The sequence below is a fragment of the Notothenia rossii genome, assembly GCF_949606895.1.
Source record: "Notothenia rossii genome assembly, chromosome: 3".
Lineage (NCBI taxonomy): Eukaryota > Metazoa > Chordata > Actinopteri > Perciformes > Nototheniidae > Notothenia > Notothenia rossii.
In genome coordinates, this window is record NC_136901.1 from 22,046,647 (window position 1) to 22,070,083 (window position 23,437).

General features: G+C 38.6%; 2 protein-coding genes across 3 annotated transcripts; one reads left to right on the forward strand and one right to left on the reverse strand.

The window, feature by feature from the left end:
• Window positions 1-549: 549 nt before the first annotated feature.
• alox12 (arachidonate 12-lipoxygenase) lies at window positions 550-16,595 on the forward strand. Of its 2 annotated transcripts, none has more exons than XM_079673019.1 (15): window positions 550-1,078; window positions 3,094-3,240; window positions 3,346-3,547; window positions 6,325-6,406; window positions 6,499-6,621; window positions 7,070-7,176; window positions 7,614-7,786; window positions 8,352-8,495; window positions 9,252-9,464; window positions 10,486-10,572; window positions 11,487-11,656; window positions 12,131-12,252; window positions 12,893-12,990; window positions 13,668-13,838; window positions 14,694-16,595. In XM_079673019.1, the coding sequence occupies exons 2-15, from the start codon at window positions 3,094-3,096 to the stop codon at window positions 14,871-14,873; spliced, it is 2,019 nt and encodes a 672-aa protein (XP_079529145.1). In that variant the 5' UTR covers window positions 550-1,078; the 3' UTR covers window positions 14,874-16,595. The 2 variants fall into 2 exon arrangements, with proteins under 2 accessions (XP_079529145.1, XP_079529146.1); XM_079673020.1 differs by having other exon boundaries at window positions 553-1,078; window positions 9,252-9,455.
• rnaseka (ribonuclease, RNase K a) lies at window positions 16,532-22,753 on the reverse strand. The gene is made up of 4 exons (XM_079673023.1): window positions 22,484-22,753; window positions 19,639-19,718; window positions 19,125-19,251; window positions 16,532-17,001 (listed from the first exon to the last, which is right to left on the reverse strand). The coding sequence occupies exons 1-4, from the start codon at window positions 22,556-22,558 to the stop codon at window positions 16,984-16,986; spliced, it is 300 nt and encodes a 99-aa protein (XP_079529149.1). The 5' UTR covers window positions 22,559-22,753; the 3' UTR covers window positions 16,532-16,983.
• Between the last annotated feature and the right edge of the window lie 684 nt (window positions 22,754-23,437).

Sequence of the window (23,437 nt, forward strand, 5' to 3'; positions counted from 1 at the left end):
CACGTTCTCCAAGTAAAATCTATAGAACATATAATGTTTAATCTTTTTGAAAAATAGAGATCGGACCATCAGTAACAGATCATCAGTCTTGTGTACAGATCAGTCCGATAAAGTCATGCAAAAACAGCGACATTTTACGCGATAAATACGGGTTTAAATATCAGCATTTGCCACGGAAGGCGAGTGGCAGCTACCGTAAACCTTCTCTTAACTCTTAACTTGTGGCATTTACTTGCCACGGCAAGTTGTGGCATATACTTGCCACGGCAAGTTGTGGCATATATAAGTTGTGGCATATACTTGCCACGGCAAGTTGTGGCATGGTTGTGGCATATACTTGCCACAGATGCCACATCTCTGGCATATACTTGCCACAGATACCACGGAGTAGCGGCCTCTGTGGCAGATGCCGGAAGTACTTGCCACTGCCTTCAGATGCCACGAAATGAGCCAGGCCCTACTGTAATTTTGGACGTTCTGCCTCTGCCTCCTTGCTTGGTCGGGCCGCTCAACGGTCAGTCTCACAGGCTACCTCCTAAGTTAATGTTTCTATTCTGTACATTATGTACTTCATGTAATTCAGTGTTTGCCGTTTTTACAGACACTCCGTGCACACTGCTCTGTAATATGAGTGCTATCTGACGGCCCAATCTGGGCAGCCTATAGATATTGAACCAACTTCCCTTTTGCAACTTTCCCCTCTCTCTCTTTCTGCCTGTGTGTGTGTGTGTGTTGACTTTCCCCTCTCTCTCTTTCTGCGTGTGTGTTGAAGAGAGCAAGGTGAGACTACACAAAGGAGTGATTGAGCGAGTGAGTCAGTCGCAGGGATCTGTTAGAGGGAGGGAGTGTTAGGGAAACTTAAAGCTGGCAACAAAACACTGAAGAGGGTTTGCATTTAGAAAAGTCCTGCTGACCAGATAACTGTAACTCATGGATCTTTGAGGATTTAAAAGAAAGAAATTGGATACATAGGCAAAAGAAAAAAAGTAGGGGAAGGGCCAGAATATAAACATTCAAAAGGAAACCAGAGGAAAAGAAGAGGAGGGAACAGCCACTGGTGAACACAACCCTGAACACAGTGAGTATGTTTAGTTGTATTTCGGGTTCTAAATAAAAGCATAGCCTGGGGTTAGAACTCATATGTGGAATTTACAGTTAAAACTACACTTAACCTGCCTGTTGTCCTCGGGTCATTGCCACATTCATGGTTCCATACGACTTTCCTACCAATAATTGTGTGTTTGGTTTACATTTTATAGCATCTTGTGTTATTCTGTGCAGCTATTTAAAATGTTAAATGGTTTCAAACTAAATCCTAACTTTAACATTTTGTGATAGACACATGTTTCTCTAATCTTAACTGTAGTCAAAATATTTGCCTTTTAACAGAATGTGATATTTTTTTGTGAGAATGAGGTCTATTGAGCATAGATCTGTTAAAAAGTTCAGAAAAACCTGTATAAATGAGTATTCATGCATTTAAACACTTGGGTGTGCTAGAAATGTCCATTTTCCTAACACCTCGGGGTTTGTCAACCATTGGAAATATTGATATATGATTGAGCAACGACACTAGACTGAGAGAAGTGCTGAAACATGTCCAGTGTGTGTGTGTTCTCACCAAAGTCTGAACACACACGTTTCATCACTCTGTAAAGCCTGTCTGTTGGCTCAATGTAGGAGATACCTACATTTCATCATTTATTTAATCCGATATTTATTTGTGCATGTGATATTGATTTTTTTTTCATATCTCTAAGTATACGTACACTTTAAATCACCTGGCTGCACAAAATGAATGGTTGATTTACTTCTGTCAAGCAGTTCAATGCATGCAATAAAACGGTCAGGCCGGTAACTGTGTCGCAGAGTTGGTGCGAAATGATGATTTATGAGTATGAAGGATCTACATTGATGAGATTTTGGATTCATTCCAATTTTGTTCAACGAGACTATTACACACCTTTTGACTGGACAGTGTGCTTCTGCTTCCATCTACTCTTTTAATGCAAATACAAAGACATGAGTGAAAATGATAGATGACACTAGTCAGAGAAAAATCTAAAAAGATTGCAATACTTTTTTGTATTGCTTGGTTGAGGTAGAACATCTGGTGGAAAAAAATAAAAAAGGGTTAATGAAAACTCACTTGAAGAAAATGCCATACAGGAAGCATTTGACTTCAACACTGAAGCTCACTTTCTACAATTATTAAACTGTTCGCTCTGCTTGTATACACTAACTTTATATTCACATTTTTATTATTTCTCTCTGTACTCATGAAGTTACTTTATACTACAGACAACATCCTGCTTCAGACCACTTATCTGTTGTTGCATCTGCTCATTTGTGTGAGTGTGGCTTAAGCATTTGCATACTTGATATTCAAATGATTCCAGGAATAGAGGTAAAACAACCCGTCAATAACATCACAGAATGTTTGCCAGTGTTGTCAACTTTGGACATAGGAATCAAACTCTTATGAGCCATGTACAAGTGTATATCTATAGCTTAAACTGTATAAGCGTTAACTTTGTGAGCAATGTTTAAGAATAGCTTATTCCTAACTCAACATTTCAATGCTGCACTGTTGACATGTTGACACAGAATAATTGAAAAACATATTTTTAGGTTTTTTGGGGGGGTTAGGTTTAGTCCACATACAGAATAATTGATATTGCACTGAAAAACTGAAACGTTGATAAGAAAAACAAAGATTAAAAGACACATTAAAAGTAGATGTCGCTAATCCACTGAAAAAACTGAAACGATTACTTTAAATGTATTATGTCAACACAGTTCACGTAACTGCATTAGGTTAGTTGAAAGCAATAAGATTAAGTTGAACCTAATCTTTTTTATTTAAACTTAATATTGTTGCTTTCAACTAACCTAATACTGTTATATCTAATTTGTTGACTTAATACATATAAATAAAGTCAACGGTTCAGTTTTCTCAGTGTAGAACTATAAAATAAATAAAAACCTAAATGAAACAGTATGATAATAAGAATAATAAAGATTAAAGATCAATTAAAAGTGGGGTGTTGCTAATAAAAAGCTAATCTGTTGTGTGTGTGTTCCTATCTACAGATGGAAGTCTACACAGTGAAAGTAGCAACTGGTACATCAGAGTATTCAGGCACCAACAACTACATCTACGTGACCCTGGTGGGGGAGAAAGGAGAGAGTGAACGCACCGTGCTGGACAACCCCGGACTGGATTTCTGCCGAGGAGCGGTGAGTGTCTGCAGACCACCGATCACTGAGTGTGCTGATTAAACATTTAAACATCGATCGCAGGTATAATTGAACTTTTTGTCTCCTCAACCCCTCCCTCTCCAGGTGGATGAGTACAAGGTGACCAGCCCCTCACCTCTCGGCCCCCTGCTGCTGGTCAGGCTGGAGAAGCAGAGGTACTGGTTGGAGGACAACTGGTTCTGTCGCTACGTCACAGTGGAGCCTCCAGGTGGAGACACAGTGCTGACGTTCCCCTGCTACCGCTGGTTCATCGGAGACACCAAGGTGGAGATAAGGGAGGCCACAGGTAGGACTCAGAATCCACTTCTAATGCTCAGCTGTCAAGGAACCGTTGAGCAAAGCTGCCAACTCTGAACTGAAAGTTGCTCTTACATTGCAATGGGATTAAGCACATGTCTCTTTATAGCCAGTGCCATGCAAATTCTGCTGTGTGGACTGATTATTCCATCATCTGGTTTACAATATATGTCTTGACCTGCAATAAACCAGCCATAATATAAACAATATACTATATACTGTATATATAGTGCAAGCAAACACGTATTACTGATATTCATTTTGGAAAAAGAGTGCAACAAAGTTTTTTGGTGTCCAATAAACCATGGTTAAGGTTATAGAATGTATATAAGAAGTGGACATAGTCACATGATGTCACCCATTGATTTTTGGAATACTTTTTAGGAGCCTTAAGTTAAATGTTGTCATTTTTGGAAACAGGACTGACATATAGTACAAGTGAATGCTGAACAAGATATTTTGAGGCGACAATAAATGTTACAGTTTACTCTCATGAATTAATAAACTGTAAAGGGATAATGTTGCAAGATAAAAACCTACGGACAACTCCGTGGTAGCAACTCGCCCTAAAGCATACCCAGATTAATCACCTATTTTACTGTAACCATCATTTACAAAATCAAAGTCATGGTGTGTTGAAGAAGACTTCAAATGAATGAAAGAGACCATAAACTTACTGAGAATTTTTTTAAAGGTCCCCTATTATGCAAAATGAACTTTTTGATGTCTTTTATAAATCAATATGTGTCCCAAACAAAACCCTCTCCCTTTTCCTCCTTTCCCAAATCTTGAAAAACGGGGGTACAACGGAGCTGATCCATATTTGCGTCCGATATGATGTAATATCGGCAATGTGGTCTGGCTTTACATCCACGGCCCTATCAGAAACGTCGCTATCAGAAACAATGCCGCCGTGTTTTGGAAGTAATATGGTCTTGGTTTACATTAGCAAGCATTGCTAACTCTCAGAGCTAACGCAGTACTGGAGAGAGTATGTGTAAAAAAGCCAAAAAACAGAACTCACCTTGTGGTAAACCCACAAGAGAAAAAGCATTAGAGCTCCATATTGTTTCAGAAATAATGCTTGATGTGGTTTGGAACATGATATGGCATTTAATCACGGCAGCATTTTGCTGAATATCTGGGTAGAATTCTCCTGCATGAGCCCTCGTCTCTTTTACTACTACTTGGTATTTTGAGCAAAACACTTCATAGACATGTTTCATCTGAGACCTATAATATATGCCTAAAAATAGTATAATAGGAGACCGTTAATGAGGAAATAAATCAAGAGCAGATTAAGGTAATTTTCGTATAGACTTCTATACAATAGGACTTTGTTTTGCACCCGTAGAAACAAACCCTGCTGGCTATAAGAAAGAATGACAGTTAAAGTCAAAGGTTAAGGTATGGCTAACCTTATGCATCTGACACACTGGGTGGTGAATTGATGGTTACAGCTAAAAGCAACAGCTAGAAAAAGGTTGCAGTAAGTAAGTTTTCCCTTCCAGAACGACACAAGCAATATGACTCATATATGAAGTTGTACCTGCTTTTTGAAGGCACTTCTTCTCTTCAACTGGAATATTCAATAATAATAATAATAATAATAATAGCTTAGATTTATATAGCGCCTTTCATGGGACCCAAGGTCGCTTTTCAGAGAAAAACAGGAATAAAAACAAACAAAAACAAAAGGCAGTCAGACAGACAAAACAACAAATAGATTAGGGGCCAAAGGCCTTGGTGAACAGATGGGACTTGAGGGCCCTTTTGAAGGCGTCAAGTGTGGGGATGTTGCGGATCTCCCCAGGGAGAGCGTTCCAGAGGGTGGGGGCTGCCACACTGAAGGATCTGTCCCCGAAGGTCCGCAGGTTGGTGCGGGGGGTGGTAAGAGTCTGAAGACCGCAGGTTCCGGGGTGGGGCATTTGGGCGGAGGAGGTCCGATAAGTACCGGGGGGCATGGGCATTGTTTGTAGCCTTTATTTAACCAGGTGAAAGCCCCTTGAGATCAAAAGATCTCATTTTCAAGGGTGACCTGCATGGAGGGACTTGTAGGTAAGGAGGAGGATTTTGAATGATATGCGGGACTTGAACGGCAGCCAGTGGAGGTGGATGAGGGTGGGAGTGATGTGCTGCCACGGCTTTGTATGTGTGAGTACCCTAGTAGCACAGTTTTGGACATACTGGAGCCTGTCCAGGGTTTTGTTGGGGACCCCAAACAGGACACCATTGCAGTAGTCCAAGCGGGAGGTGACGAAAGCATGGACTAAGCTTTCTGCAACCGACTCCGAGAGTGACTGTCGGAGTCTGGCAATGTTCTTTAAATGGAAAAAGTCAGATTTGGTGACAGACTTGATGTGGGAGTGGAAGGAAAGTGTGGAGTCAAAGATGACACCCAGGTTGCGGACTTCAGGGGATGGGGAGATGGAGCAGACATCAACCTCAAGGATGAAGTCACCAACCTTCTGGAGCAGCGCCTTGGGTGCCAAAACCATGAGCTCTGTTTTCCTGCTGTTGAGCTTGAGGAAGTTGGATGACATCCAGGTTTTTTTATGTCGTTAATTTTGTATTTGTCCGCCAATGGCAACCAACTCATTTATGAATTTGGATGGAATGATGCGGACCTGTAGCAGGAATGAATGCAAATCAGATATAATCATCACATGCCACATGAATGGAGCATATATCTTTACCCCAAAAAGAATAACCTGTGAACTGAATTCATGCGGAACATGCCCTTTTATGTTTTCCCCCTCTCCCTAGCGAAGACCCCAATGCAAGATTCCTTACCCCAGCTGCTGGAGCACAGGAGGAAGGAGCTGCAGGAGAGACAGGCCACTTACAGGTCCACAACCTCACAATACACTGAAGCCCTTTACAGACTGTGTGAATCATATTAATATTCATATGATGCACTGTTCTTTCTTCCTCTTTCAGATGGGTCACATGGGCTCCGGGGATTCCCAGATGTATCGACGCCAAAACAGAAGCAGATTTACCCCAGGATGAACGCTTCGACAACGAGAAAAGGAGCGACTTTGAACATTCACTGCACTATGCGTAGGTGGTTCACACGTATCTCAGTTTTGTTTATCACACTATCAGACTAGATCTGGTTCTCACCAAGAAAGTCCCTAGATAAGATTTGAGTTCCTACTTCCTCAGAATCAGAAACAGGTTTATTGCCAACTGGTTTACGAGGAATTTGCCTTGGCGTATTTGTGAATGCATAAACGCAGTCAAAGAGTTAATTGTAAGAAAAGGACCAACAAATAAAGCTATTATTTAAAAAATATATATTTTAAGAAAACTATATTGCTAGAATATAGCAATATTTAGACAAAATATAGATTAAATATCGATATATCTGTAAAAAAAAAAAAGAAGTGAAATATGTGCAGATATAAGAGGTAGCTTTGAGTGCAGAATTCAGAGGGTCTTTCAAGACTGACAGTATTAGAATGAACGAGGTACTGTTTTAATGTGATGCTCTCTTCCTTCGCCTCAGATTGCTCGAGTTGTCTCTGAAGAAGCTGGCCATCAGGTTTGGGAAGTCTTGGAATGACTTGGAGGATTTCAAACGAATTTTCTGGAAACTACGAAGTCCCATAGCCGGTAGGTAAATCCACACTCCTCCAAAAACAGAATGACTAAAAGACTTTGGGTTTCACGAGAAATACAACATTTTGCGACAAGACTTCTTAATAACACAGCAATGAAAGATGGAAGTTAAATATAATACAATACTATTTTTTTGCTTTGTATATATGCATACTGTTTCATAATTTAATGAAAAAGATAAAAAGGTACGTGGAAAGAAGTAAAAAACATCTTATTGATATTCATTTTAAGTGTATTATGACAGAACAATGTGTGTGTGTGTGTGTGTGTGTGTGTGTGTGTGTGTGTGTGTGTGTGTGTGTGTGTGTGTGTGTGTGTGTGTGTGTGTGTGTGTGTGTGTGTGTGTGTGTGTGTGTGTGTGTGTGTGTGTGTGTGTGTGTGTGTGTGTGTGTGTGTGTGTGTGTGTGTGTGTGTGTGTGTGTGTGGCCCAGAGTACTGCATGGAGCACTGGAAGGAGGACTGGTTCTTCGGCTACCAGTGTATGAACGGCTCTAACCCCAGGATGATCCGGATGATCCGGAAGCTTCCAGAGAACTTCCCAGTAGTTCCCAACATGGTGCAGAGCTCCATGGCTCTGGGGACCCGCCTGGACATAGAACTCAAGGTGGAGGAGAGAACCAAAAAAATGCAACTTCAGTCATTTAAATCTTATTTTTACTGAAGTAGTGGGGGTTTGAATTCACTACAGTGAACATTTCAACATGACATAAAATGTCACTTCCTCAACAAAAAAAATAGAGTGAAATCGAAAAAATCGAAACAGTAATAATTAATTAATTAAAGAACAAAAATGTTAATGAAAAATGGTTGTCATAAAATAATATTGCACCCCCACTACTTGCAAAACTGATAAAACAACAACACACACACACACACACACACACACACACACACACACACACACACACACACACACACACACACACACACACACACACACACACACACACACACACACACACACACACACACACACACACACACACACACACACACACGTGTGGCTTATCTCATCTACATAGTTTTGTAAATGTTGTTCCATATCTTGATTCATTGTCTTTCCTTATTACTGTCTTCTGACATTGTTCTTCTTGGTTTAATTAACATTTCCCATCTGTGAAGTGTAGATTCTTCCGTCAGTCATTTTGTCTCTGACTTGTTTCCCCCAGGCAGGGAACATCTACCTGTTGGACTACGCCATCATGGACGGGATCCCCACCAACACCATCAGAGGGAGACCCCAGTTCATTGCGGCCCCCCTCTGTCTGCTGTATCTGCACCCAGACAACGGACTCATGCCCATCGCTATACAGGTAGTCATCTTCATCTATTTAGCTATACAGTTAAGTTCTCCTGCATTATGTCCACATTAGTCCTGAAGCATTTTCTTGCACTACTTTATTTATACTTTATTTCTTCTTTTATTTGTTGCATGCAATGGTTTTTGGAGTTATTGAGTATGCGGAGTCCATTTCTTACATTTTCAGGATCACTAATGCTTTTAACCAGAAAATGCCAGTATGTGTACTCCCGGTGGGCTGATTTAGAAGATTTAGGGATCTCTGGATCATTTGGATTGGACAGATTGCCTATTTATTTGAGAGAAAAAAATGGCGAAAGTAGAGATAATAATGTTCATCTTGTTCTCTCTATATCTAATTTTTGCAACATGCTATTCAAAATCAGCCCATCGAGAGTACAAATATGGTCACTTTCTGATTAAAACTGCCATTTTAGATTCTAAAAATATCAGAAATGGATTCAGCATACTCAATAACCCCCACAATCAGTCCAAATGGGCCAAGTAATGTTTTTACTATTGTTTACACAGGCTATAATGCCATTCATTTAAATTAACGTAACTGATGCTAATTGTGCAAATTACCCAACATATGTAGGTTAGCATCCAGCAGTTTCTATGTACTGGGGACCCTACTATACATTTGTATCATATAACTTTGGGGTTCACAGGGCTGGCAACTAGACCAGTAGCTGCTGCGTATATAACAATAAAGCCTTTGCACTTTGACCTTTGACTGCCTGTTATAGTGTCCCTTGCTTGTCCTCAGCTGGAGCAGAATCCGGACCGGGACACCCCCATCTTCCTGCCCAGCGACCCCCCCCTGGCCTGGCTGATGGCTAAGATGTGGGTGCGTCACTCTGAGTTCCAGGTGTTCCAGCTGCTGTCCCACCTGCTGCGGACCCACCTGGTGGTGGAGGTGTTCTGTGTGTCCACCCTGAGGCAGCTGCCCGCCGTGCACCCCGTATACAAGGTACAGTCTGTAAGTCTGATCGGGGGGTCCAAACATCTGTCACTGAGGGCCACTTACAGAAAAATATACACAAAGGGCTGGGCCACTCACTAGAGGTGAGGTATATATATTTCAAACTTGTTTTGCAAATAAATTATTGGGCTTCTTTCATCAAATAAGATTTGTTAAAAACTTGAATTGACTGAATTTATTGAAAATTGGTCTTAAGAACAATATCAGACAAGCACAAGTTTTATGTATTCCATTATACTTAATAATTAAAACTGTAGCTTTCAGTGAGAATATTAAACCATGTCTTTGTAGCATTCTGGTTTCAAGGTCACATATTCTGGTCAATGTGAAACTACAAGACTCATTTTCAAACGTTGGCTGGTAATAATTTGATGTGAAGTACAAGTACCTTAAAAATGGTACTTAATACTGTAATTTTAGAATCCAATATTTTACTTTGAACTCCACTACATTTATTTGTCAACATTGATTCACTAGTTAATTTTTAGATTTAGATTATTAGTGAATACAAATATAAATAAATTATTAAATAAACTTTGACATATATGTATAGGTTAAGGTAACCTGCAATTGCAACAAGATATTCGTAGGTGCTATTTATTACTATTGCTTGTCTTCTTCAGAGCCTTCTTCACTTACTAATTAAACTCAAAGGACTTCTAGTGGCTCATAATTCCATAATTATTTTACTGGCAAGCCTTTAAAGTAAAAAAAATAAAGGCAACTGGAAACAATTAATGAATGAAAACATTATTTCTCTTCTCAATATATTTTTTTTTCAGAAGTTACAAGGTGAGACAATACCAACATATTAAGGACAACACATAATAAAACCCACAAAACAAAAACAGAATAAGAAGGGACAAACAAACAAACAAACAAACAAACAGCAATCTATGTCTATTACTCACATTGCAGAGGAATTGTAACCTTTTTGAGATGGGATGTTTTCCAGATCTTAACAGCTCTGTTCTCTGGTTGTCATGGTGTTCTGATCAGTGTTCTGTTTCTCCTGCAGCTCCTGTCCCCTCACCTGCGCTACACCCTGGAGATCAACTGCAGGGGGCGCACTCAGCTCCTCTCGTCCAACGGCATCTTCAAAAGGGTGTGTCACAGAAAAATAATATGTAACTGGAAGGTTTAACTTCCCCACCTCATAGTTTGATCCATTTTAAAATACTTGTATTGGTTTTTAAAGCTCTTATTGGTCTTGCGCCTAGCTTTTTTTTAATCAGTTTTGCTTTTAACCCCTCTGGACCCCTCAGGTCTTCTGTTACCGGCAGTTTAATCATACCCAAAGCGAAAACAAAGACCCCCGGTGAGGGGTCTTTTTCTTATTACGGCCCACCACTGTGGACCAGCCTCTCAGAAGACCTGAGGGCAAGGATTTATTCAGATTGTATCTGATTTTATTCTGATTTTATTCATTTATATGTATTTTATTTGTATGTATTTTATTTGAATTTATTTATTGATTTTATTCCTTTTTTATTCAGTCCCTTAGTTGTTTTTAATCACAAAGCTGGTGAATCCCTTTTGTGTATGAAAAGTGCTACATAATTACATTTTGATTTGATTTGAAAATTATATTATGTGTGCATGTGTGTAATTGTAATTTCACCAATCATTTTGTATTAACTAGGTCTATTTTGCGGATTAAATAAACTCAAATTAAAAGATAACATTTAACTCAATTTATTTATGTTGTTTATTGAAAACATTTGCCATTTTTTATCAACTCAAAATATCAATAATAATATAAAATATAATATAAAACAAAGTCAATCAACTGCCTGCATTTCTACAAGCTCTGGTAACTGTTCTTGGTTTTTCAGTGTTAATTGAACTTGTGTGTGTGTGTGTGTGTGTGTGTGTGTGTGTGTGTGTGTGTGTGTGTGTGTGTGTGTGTGTGTGTGTGTGTGTGTGTGTGTGTGTGTGTGTGTGTGTGTGTGTGTGTGTGTGTGTGTGTGTGTGTGTGTGTGTGTGTGTGTGTGTGTGTGTGTGTGTGTGTGTGTGTAGGTTGTGTCCACCGGGGGGGAAGGCCTTATGATCCTGGCCCAGAGGGAGTACAAGGTGCTGACGTACCGCTCCCTGCAGCCCCCCCGCGACTTCGCTGACAGGGGTGTGTTCCAGCTCCCCAAATACTTCTACAGAGACAACAGTCTGATGCTATGGGAGGCCATTCACAGGTACACGACACACACCGATATTTAGCAGATCTTACTTCCACACTTTCATTTTTAACAGAGATCCATTTTAATCCATAATAATATTGTAGGACATGAATGATCATGCTTGTTCACAATCAAGAGCTTTATAAAGCCATATCACAATGTAGGGTGTTTTTTTATTTTGAGGTACCTGAGTGGTTATAATAATACAGACTTGTACAGAGCTGCCTGGAGTTCAACAATATAAAATATGTATTTTGTGTGTTTGTGCACAGGTTATGCACATTTTCAGGTTCATATTTATATGTAGTGTCTCTACTGGGACATGTCTCCATGCTTTAATGTTCAAAAAGCTCTTTATTTTTCTCATACTGCCTGTGCTGCAACATCTCTTTTCACCCTCTGTCTGAAACTTGAAACTGGGATTGTAAAATAATGAAGGAACTTTTAACCTATTAATAAATTATTTGTATTCTGTGCCTCTTTCTCTAGTTTTGTCTCGGGCATTGTGAGTCTTTATTACCAGTCAGACGAGGACGTGACGGAGGACCAGGAGCTCCAGGCCTGGTTCAGAGACATCACTCAGGAGGGCTTCACAGAGCTGCCCAACTTTGGTCAGTTTAATGTATATCATTATTTTATTACAACCAGGGTTCGAGTTATAATCTGAGTTTTATGGGGGTCTTTAAAACTGTCTGTGTCTGTGTCTCTGTGTGCACGCACGCACACACACAGACACAGACACACACACACACACACACACACACACACACACACACACAGCCCTCTACTTGCTACAAACTTAAATATGAAAAGGTTCAATTACGCACACACACATCATCTCGGCTCGCACAGCACGCTCACAGGCATAGATTGCGCAATAATGTATTGCTCACCTTGGAGGTGCAGTACTGGCATATTGTCATTCAAGAGAGAATACGATGCGTTGATCTTTTGGAAAACATGTTTTTCTTTTAGCCTATTTACCTCGTTAACGTAAATAACACTCATTACGTTGACACTTGCATTATTTGTGATTAAAATAATGATTGTTGGTAATGTATTAGCGACCCCCACAGATGTATGATTTTACTGCTTTCATAGGAGCTCAGACCCCTCATTGTGGGAGCTCAGCTCCCATTGGCTCCCACATAACTCCAACCCTGATTACAATGTAAAAGCACAAAAACCAGAATACATACAAAACATATATAAACATGAGATAATTAATCCTGATTATTTCCACCTGTTCAGGTCTGCCCAGCAGGCTGACCCTGGAGGAGCTGAGCACCCTGCTGTCAGTGGTCATCTTCATCGCCACAGCCCAGCACGCTGCCACCAACAACGGACAGGTGCTCACATCACATTCACTCAAGTACTGTACTGTTTTGACATATTTGTTCTTGAGTATATTCATTTAATGCTACTTTAAACTTCTACTCCACTACATTCAGAGGCAAATATTGAACTTTTTTCCCACTATATTTATTTAACACTCACAGATACAGTTACTTTGTACATATAAAACATATTGTAATGCAGTACTGTAATACTAATATACTCTGGATTTCAAGTATCTAAATTGCTCCACATTGACCAACTATCATACTAAAACGCTCCTACATGTATAAAAAGAGGATAATATATAACCATAATAATATAATGGTGTGAAAAGATCCATTCTGCAACAAATACTTTTACTTTTGATACTTTAACTACACTTAGCTGATAATACTTCTGTACATTATATTCTTCCGAAATGGGTCATTGTGCAGAATGAGAACTTTTTATTCTCTTAGATCTCTTAGATGTTAGATCTTAGATTAGATCTCCTATCATGCAAAAGTATGTTGAGATCAGGACTTTTAATTATAATGTAGTACTTTAAGATACTAGTATTTGTACTTACTAAGTACTTCTTCTCACACTGATTATTGCAAAAGCCAGTTTTGAGATGTAAATTGTTGGAGGAAATAGTTCTACATCCCACTCAGGGCTCTGACTCCTCCTCTCTCTGATGTTTCTCCAGTTTGATTGGTGCGCCTGGGTCCCGAACACCCCCTGCACCATGAGACACCCCCCCCCAGCAGACAAAGATGCTGTCACCATGGAGATGATCATGGCCACCCTCCCTGATGTGAGCCAGTCCTGTGTGCAGATGGCCATCACATGGCATCTGGGGCGGGCCCAGCCAGACGCAGTGAGTATATCTGTCAGGTGATCATTAACGTGATGAGGACTCCATTACTTCCTGTCGTGGCGTTTTAGTGCATTTCTCAAATAAAAAGCCACTGTCCTTTGGGTTCTGACTCGCCTCAATTTGTTTCCAAATGTAACGTTGCATCACATCATATTTATTTAGCAATAGTCATGGTCATATTTAAACTTCCTTCATTTAAATGTAACAAAAATTAGTTCTCTGTGTAATCTAATATAACAAAAAAGATTGTGGTTAAATATATACAATATATATTATATTTTGACATTTTATTTATCAAGCGTTTATCAGGTGCTCAAATAGGGTAAAGAAAACGGGGGTAAAAAATACGAAATAAATAAAATGTCAAATTAAAATCGAGCAATAAAACAACATTTAACACAATGACATTTGACACACATAGTAAAAAATGTATTACATATTCTTTAACTTTTTAAATGTTGTATGCTATTTTATTTCTATTTCTGAAATATTTTGGACTGTTCATTTCTTGTGTCTTAATTTCTCTTATGTACATTGCCTTGTGTTTTTTATGCTGCTGCAACGCAAACATTTCCAAAATTGGGATCAATAAAGTATATATCTCTCTCTCTATATCTATCTATCCATCTATCCATCCATCCATCCATCCATCCATCCATCTATCTATCTATCTATCTATCTATCTCTCTCTCTATATATATATATCTATCTCTCTATCCATGCAAGTGTTATTCACAAAAAATAATAATTAAATACGTTCAATCTAAACCACTTGGCAAAAGTTCCAACAATAATCATCTTAAAGTAAACTGGCTCTAACACTTCCTCTGTAACTTCCTGTTTCCTCCTGCATAGATTCCTTTGGGCCAATACGCTGAGGAGCATTTCAATGAGGGGCGGGCCCAGGAGGTGATTGACAGGTTCAGAGCAGAGCTGAAGGAGATCGAGGAGCAGATCCTGGGTCAGAATGAAGGACTGGAGCTCCAGTACCTGTTCCTGTTGCCCAGCCGCGTGGAGAACAGCATCACCATTTAGAGAACATCCAGATAGAGTCAGGGAGTCATTACATTCAATGTTGTATTCAAAAGAAAACACAAGTATGGAGAAATATTTGTGTATGTGTTTGAATATGAAACATTTTATGGAATATGCAGTGTGTTGTAAAGTGGTGGAAGAAGTACTCAGATCTTGTACTTCAGTCAAAGTTGCAATACTACATTTCATGCAATCATTAAAAAATCTTACTTAAGTAAAAGTAAAATAGTTTGCCATTAAAAATATATTTCAAGAGACAAAAGTAAAAGTACTCGTTATGCTTAGTGGGACAGTTCAGGATTCACTTAGGAGTACTGCATTAATTCATCCATCACAATTGGAAAAGTTTGAGCTAATTTGACTTTGTAAACTGATCTGAATATTTTAGCCTTAAATTAAAAGTTAATTTGTTACTTATTAGTTGATTTATAATTGGTTTTATCTCATAATCTGAATCTATAAAGTAATTAGTAACTAAAGCTGCCAAAGTATTGAGTGTCATATATTTAAAAGACTCAGGTAAAGTACAAGTACCTCAAATGTGTACAGTACTTGAGTAAATCTACTTTATTAAATCCCACCACTGGTGTTGTACAAAGTTTACAATGTGTAGCAGTAGACATATTTTGTCATGAAACCAATATTTTTCTACATGGATATTTATCACTATTATACATTTGAAAAGATATAATTATAGATGTTAATGTGTAAAGAAAATAATACGGATAGTCAACTAACTGTGGATATGATGTACTGTTGAAATGTAAGGACATATACACTGTACAAGTATAAGTGAATGACATTTTAGGTTTGTGTGCGTAATGTACATTTTGGACATGAATATAGAAAATATGATATTCTGAAGTACTGTACAAACAGAAGTTAGCGGAATGAAATGAATAATGTGATCCAATGACATTCCTAGCACCGGTGTTTACTGGCCAAATATAAGGAGGAACGACAGAATAATGAAGACAAATGAATAGTGTACTGAAAAAAGACTATAATATGTAGGAAAAATTAAGGCGGATTTAGTATGTCTGTCAAGAATGAAAGAAAAAACAACATAGTACAGTATGTTGTTTTTTTATATTTTCGACATACTATACTGTGCTGTTTTTTAAAATACTTTCAACCTTACTATGTGTTTTTTTTATTTATATTTTAGACGTACTATACTATGTCGTTATTTAAATATATATGCCACTTTTTTGGTATATTTGACATACTATGTTGTTATTACATTTTTTGGACATACTATGTTAGTTTTAAAAAACTAATAATTTCAACATATTATACTATGCTGATTTTAAAAATACTTTCGACATACGTCGTTTTTTTATATTTTCGACAGTATATTATGTTTTAAAAAAATATTTTGGACATACTATTGTGTCCTTTTTTAAATAATTAACATGCCGTTTTTTTAAAAATACTTTCGACATACTATGTTGTTTTTTACATTTTCAACATATTATACTATCATTAATAGTGTGTAAAAAAAAAAATGTTCTTGACAATATTCCATTTTTATTTGTGTGTGTGCAATGTGTGCAAGTTCGAGTCTTGGTATGTCATTACCCATGAATATGTATGTTGCACTTAAAACTTAAATAACTTCAATTACAGATTTTGATGATGTCTTAAAAAGTAGAACGTTCCAGTTTACCGTTTATTGAAATGAAGGACATATAAACGTTTAAATAAAAAGCTTTCCAGGATTCATGTGAATAAAGCGAGCATCTATATACATTTAATGCGAACGTGGCCATAAATAGAGACAGGATATGATTTTCTTGAGGCACTGTACGGTGATAAGATTCCACACACAACTGGATACTGGCAATTTGAAATACATGAATACAAGAGCAAATCAGGACAATATCATTTACAACCCTTACATGTAGTTAACTCTGGAGAACAGCATTGGGTATCTTCATGGCACAAACAAATTATTTTAGCACTTGTGATCAGAGGTAGAATCAATCTAATTTGAAATACAGAAAGGTGCACAACATTGATCTGCTCACAGCCCCCCCCGTAGATCATCTTCAGGAGTTTAGATCCTGAGAAGACATGATCAGAGAACTTCTTGGCCAATCAGCAGGTACTAGTGCACCAGGTACTCCTAAAGAACAGAAAACAGTTATATCATTACATATAAAACTGGTTAAGGACATATTTAATAAATAATCAGAGGTGCAAAAGTACTCAAATGATTCCCTTAAGACAGTAAAAGTACAATAATACATTGAAAATTATTCAGTTACAAGTAAAAGTCCTGCATTCAAAAGTAAAACTCATTATGCAGAATGCACGATTCAAGCACCATATACAATGGGGCAAAAAAGTATTTAGTCAGCCACCAATTGTGCAAGTTCTCCCACTTAAAAAGATGAGAGAGGCCTGTAATTTTCATCCTAAGTATACCTCAACTATGAGAGACAAAATGAGAAAAAAACAAAAAAATCCAGAAAATCACATTGTCTGATTCTTAAAGAATTTATTTGCAAATGATGGTGGTAAATAAGTATTTGGTCACCTACAAACAAACAAGATTTCTGGCTCTCACAGACCTGTAACTTCTTCTTTAAGAGCCTCCTCTGTCCTCCACTTGTTAACTGTATTAATGGCACCTGTTTGAACTCGTTATCAGTATAAAAGACACCTGTCCACAACCTCAAACAGTCACACTCCAAACTCCACTATGGCCAAGACCAAAGAGCTGTCAAAGGACACCAGAAACTAAATTGTAGACCTGCACCAGGCTGGGAAGACTGAATCTGCAATAGGTAAGCAGCTTGGTGTGAAGAAATCAACTGTGGGAGCAATTATTAGAAAATGGAAGACATACAAGACCACTGATAATCTCCCTCGATCTGAGGCTCCACGCAAGATCTCACCCCGTGGGGTCAAAATGATTACAAGAACGGTGAGCAAAAATCCTAGTACCACACGGGGGGACCTAGTCAATGACCTGCAGAGAGCTGGGACCAAAGTAACAAAGGCTACCATCAGTAACACACTACGCCGCCAGAGACTCAAATCCTGCAGTGCCAGACGTGTCCCCCTGCTTAAGCCAGTACATGTCCAGGCCCGTCTGAAGTTTGCTAGAGAGCATTTAGATGATCCAGAAGAGGACTGGGAGAATGTCATATGGTCAGATGAAACCAAAATAGAACTTTTTGGTAAAAACTCAACTAGACGTGTTTGGAGGAGAAAGAATGCTGAGTTGCATCCAAAGAACACCATACCTACTGTGAAACATGGGGGTGGAAACATCATGCTTTGGGGCTGTTTTTCTGCAAAGGGACCAGGACGACTGATCCGTGTAAAGGAAAGAATGAATGGGGCCATGTATCGTGAGATTTTGAGTGACAACCTCCTTCCATCATCAAGGGCATTGAAGATGAAACGTGGCTGGGTCTTTCAGCATGACAATGATCCCAAACACACCGCCCGGGCAACGAAGGAGTGGCTTCGTAAGAAGCATTTCAAGGTCCTGGAGTGGCCTAGCCAGTCTCCAGATCTCAACCCCATAGAAAATCTTTGGAGGGAGTTGAAAGTCCGTGTTGCCCAGCGACAGCCCCAAAACATCACTGCTCTAGAGGAGATCTGCATGGAGGAATGGGCCAAAATACCAGCAACAGTGTGTGAAAACCATGTGAAGACTTACAGAAAACGTTTGACCTCTGTCATTGCCAACAAAGGGTATATAACAAAGTATTGAGATGAACTTTTGTTATTGACCAAATACTTATTTTCCACCATAATTTGCAAATAAATTCTTTAAAAAGCAGACAATGTGATTTTCTGGATCTTTTTTTCTTCTCATTTTGTCTCTCATAGTTGAGGTATACCTAGGATGAAAATTACAGGCCTCTCATCTTTTTAAGTGGGAGAACTTGCACAATTGGTGGCTGACTAAATACTTTGTTGCCCCACTGTATATGTATTGTATACACAATCAGGGCTCTCTTCCCTTTGTCCTTTACTCTGGCCTAACCCTTTCAATACATCAAATAAAAAACCTTATCCGGAAGTTTTTCCTTGTACGATGTGAGGGCCTAGGATAGAGGGTGTTGTTTTTCTCATACTGATATTCTGAACAATCTGTGCTGATGTATTTGCTGTAAAGTGTCTCTACTGTAGGCTATTTTTATTACATGTACAGCACTTTGGCTCGACCAAAAATCGTTTATAAATGTGCTATATAAAAAAAACTTGATTGGATTTGAATAAAGAATTGACCTTGCGCTTGTTGAGCTTCATCTGGCAGCAGGAGAAGAGTCCGAACAGCACGTAGATACCAGCTGCGATGAAGCAGTTGTAGCCCACCTTGTTGTACAGAGCGTAGATCCTGTGGGGGGGGTCCGTACTGAGGGGGACAACATCAGAAAAACAACATTGTTAAATCATTAAAGGAATACTTCAGAATTGTAGGAGATGTTTGCTTCCTTTTGAACAGAATGAGTCTGTATGTGTTCAGTAAAAAGATGGATTTAAATACTCAAAGCAAGGGAACACAGTAAGTTAAACACACATACAGATATAAAAAGCTCACTAATGTAAAAATTGTATGAAGTCATTAGTGATTAGGGATGTCATATGGAATTCTGAGGCAAAGTAGGATCTAGTGAGGGTTTCTGACGGCTACATTTTTTCTTTGGCACACTCCATTAATATTATTTAAAATGTCAATAACGGTCTATAGTGTCCGTGTACTCTGTGGGGGGGGGGGGGGGGGGGAACAGTAAATCCTTACTCTTTGAGGTCGTCTTCTGTCACAGGAACATCTTCAAACAGCACGGCTGAGTGTGTGCTGAAGAGAATCCCCAGCATGGCCTGAGAAAGAGGGGGGGGGGGGTCAGACAGGGGTCGAAATGGCTTTTGTTTTGAATATATACAGTGGGGCAAAAAAGTATTTAGTCAGCCACCAATTGTGCAAGTTCTCCCACTTAAAAAGATGAGAGAGGCCTGTAATTTTCATCCTAGGTATACGTCAACTATGAGAGACAGAATGAGAAAAAAAAAAGCCAGAAAATCACATTGTCTGATTTTTAAAGAATTTATTTGCAAATTATGGTGGAAAATAAGTATTTGGTCAATAACAAAAGTTCATCTCAATACTTTGTTATATACCCTTTGTTGACAGAGATCAAACGTTTTCTGTAAGTCTTCACAAGGTTTTCAGACACTGTTGCTGCTATTTTGGCCCATTCCTCCATGCAGATCTCCTCTAGAACAGGGATGTTTTGGGGCTGTCGCTGGGCAACACGGACTTTCAACTCCCTCCAAAGATTTTCTATGGGGTTGAGATCTGGAGACTGGCTAGGCCACTCCAGGACCTTGAAATGCTTCTTACGAAGCCACTCCTTCGTTGCCCGGGCGGTGTGTTTGGGATCATTGTCATGCTGAAAGACCCAGCCACGTTTCATCTTCAATGCCCTTGCTGATGGAAGGAGGTTGTCACTCAAAATCTCACGATACACGGCCCCATTTATTCTTTCCTTTACACGGATCAGTCGTCCTGGTCCCTTTGCAGAAAAACAGCCCCAAAGCAAGATGTTTCCACCCCCATGTTTCACAGTAGGTATGGTGTTCTTTGGATGCAACTCAGCATTCTTTCTCCTCCAAACACGTCTAGTTGAGTTTTTACCAAAAAGTTCTATTTTGGTTTCATCTGACCATATGACATTCTCCCAATCCTCTTCTGGATCATCTAAATGCTCTCTAGCAAACTTCAGACGGGCCTGGACATGTACTGGCTTAAGCAGGGGGACACGTCTGGCACTGCAGGATTTAAGTCCCTGGCAGCGTAGTGTGTTACTGATGGTAGCCTTTGTTACTTTGGTCCCAGCTCTCTGCAGGTCATTGACTAGGTCCCCCCGTGTGGTTCTGGGATTTTTGCTCACCGTTCTTGTGATCATTTTGACCCCACGGGGTGAGATCTTGCGTGGAGCCTCAGATCGAGGGAGATTATCAGTGGTCTTGTATGTCTTCCATTTTCTAATAATTGCTCCCACAGTTGATTTCTTCACACCAAGCTGCTTACCTATTGCAGATTCAGTCTTCCCAGCCCGGTACAGGTCTACAATTTTGTTTCTGGTGTCCTTTGACAGCTCTTTGGTCTTGGCCATAGTGGAGTTTGGAGTGTGACTGTTTGAGGTTGTGGACAGGTGTCTTTTATACTGATAACGAGTTCAAACAGGTGCCATTAATACAGTTAACAAGTGGAGGACAGAGGAGGCTCTTAAAGAAGAAGTTACAGGTCTGTGAGAGCCAGAAATCTTGTTTTTTTGTAGGTGACCAAATACTTATTTTACCGAGGAATTTACCAATTGATTCATTACAAATCCTACAATGTGATTTCCTGGATTCTTTCCCCCCATTCTTTCTCTCATAGTTGAGGTATACCTAGGAGGAAAATTACAGGCCTCTTTCATCTTTTTAAGTGGGAGAACTTGCACAATTGGTGGCTGACTAAATACTTTTTTCTCCCACTGTAAATACAAGTAAACGTAAAGTTATATGACAAAAGTGTGATTAAACTAAACTTAATGTTTCATTTCGTCAAAAATAATATGACCAAACTTGTTTTAAAGTGCAACATTTAACAACAGAATACAGTCAGTTTATAACATCAACCTTAAACACAACATTAATTAAAAAAAGAAATATATATATATATATATGAAAATATTAATCACAGTATAGTAGGTTGAAAAAGCACATTCAAACTTGTCAGCATGTTGAAAATATAATAAAAAAGTCAGAATATAGCAAGTTGAAAAAAGGTCATAGCGTGTGTAAATAAAATTTAAAAAATCAGTTAAAAAATATCCAGATTTTTTTTTTATAATAAAATATGTCGAACATTTTAGAAAATGTTTTGTGTGTGGAAAAAGTCATAGTATTTTAAGTTTGAAAACATTGGAGAAAAATTTATAGTATATTAGTTCAAACATTTCAGAAAAAGGTCAACTTACAGTGTTACAAATATCAGAAAAAAACGTTTGGAAAATATTATGCAACTGTCCCTGTTCCTATTTAAACTCCATTATTGTTGACTCAACTTCTTGCTGCTTTCAGTGATACTTTGACTAAGTATAGGCAGTGTTGAAAAGTAACTAAGTACATTTGCTGAAGTACTTAAGTCAAATGTTTTAGAGACTTATTTCCATGTTATGCTACTTTGTACTTCCAACCCACTACAGTTCAGAGGTAAATGGTGTACTATATGTTTTGGACTTTTACAAAAGTAAGTTATTATATCATATTGAATGCAGGACTTTTACTTGTAACTGAGTATTCCTACACTCTGGTACTTCTACTTTTACTCAGTTACAAGACATGTGTACTTCTTCCACCTATCTAAAACTACTTTAGAGAAGTGTTGACTCAACCCCCTGGTTATTTGGGAACTTGTCATTTCTTGCTGCTTTTCGTGATAATATGCCTTAGATACCTCATATAAGTTGAACTCAAACGGTAACGAGGAAACCTGTCTTCTTTGGGTACTGTTTAAAGAGGGACTGAATGACTGTTGTCTGTTGAACATGAAGGTAAGAAAAGCGAGAATAAAGAATTTTAAAAAAGAACACACTCACCAGCATTATAACCCCCCACGCGCTCAACACCATCCCGCACGCGGCTACTTTTGGTCCACAAATTAACCCACGCATGATTCAACTGATGTATTCCAAAAGAAAGCTGTCTTGCTGATGGTCAAACTACTGTCACTGTGTTGGTCATGTGACTCTGACTAAAAACCGGAAGTTTCCAGGTTGTTAAATCCGCTGAGAAAAAAAAGTTAGATTTAAATGTCACGTCACTTATTTAATTTGATTATGCCGAATGATATATAATCGATTTGAAGTCATTACCACGTAAATATAACGCAAATATGTACATAAAGATAAAAAAATCCCATTATTGTCGGCATGAAAGCTTTAAATCACGTGACCTTACTAGCGTCACGCATCTGACTTCTCTCAGTGATTCATGCAGTGTCGGTAGAATGGGAAGAACCGGGACAACACTCCGCTAACACTGGTCAAATGCACATACAGATATAAACTGTATGTTTATATCTTGCGTTATGTATTAGCAATTTGAACAAAGCACAAATAATCTGTGTTTGGCTCCTGTCAAAAGTCAGTGTCCATATTGGATTTGATTCTCTATTTCTCTGTAGTGGTTGGCTTCTTCGGCTATGACAAGACGAGACATAACCATGACGTAATAGAATGCTGCGTTCAAGTTATGTCGGAATTAATAAAAACTTCAGCCCACGCAACAGAACGGAATGATACATTTATTTCTTCATTCGCGCTTTTTTAGCACTTTATGTGTTTTTTTTTATTTGTACAGTATTGTAATTGCTGTTTAGTGTTGAAGTTGTAAGTTAAGAAACCATTTGGTGCCTTAAGGCTGGTTCTATACATTGTAAAATATATATGTAATCCCGTTTACTTCCAGAAAGTGGCCCTCAAACAGCTAACAAAGGGCTGATGCACAATTGTATAAACCACAGTAATATGGAGAACAGCTCATGTATATAT

Bases quoted from the DNA above. Each gene is read 5' to 3' on its own strand.
- alox12 (XM_079673019.1), top strand. From the start codon at position 3,094: ATGGAAGTCTACACAGTGAAAGTAGCAACTGGTACATCAGAGTATTCA. The intron at 3,548-6,324 runs GTAGGACTCAGA...CCCTCTCCCTAG, and splicing joins GGAGATAAGGGAGGCCACAG to CGAAGACCCCAATGCAAGAT. The intron at 7,787-8,351 runs GTGGAGGAGAGA...TGTTTCCCCCAG, and splicing joins GCCTGGACATAGAACTCAAG to GCAGGGAACATCTACCTGTT.
- rnaseka (XM_079673023.1), bottom strand. From the start codon at position 22,558: ATGCGTGGGTTAATTTGTGGACCAAAAGTAGCCGCGTGCGGGATGGTG. The intron at 19,719-22,483 runs GTGAGTGTGTTC...CCTCTTTCTCAG, and splicing joins CGTGGGGGGTTATAATGCTG to GCCATGCTGGGGATTCTCTT. The intron at 19,252-19,638 runs GTAAGGATTTAC...TGTCCCCCTCAG, and splicing joins ACAGAAGACGACCTCAAAGA to TACGGACCCCCCCCACAGGA.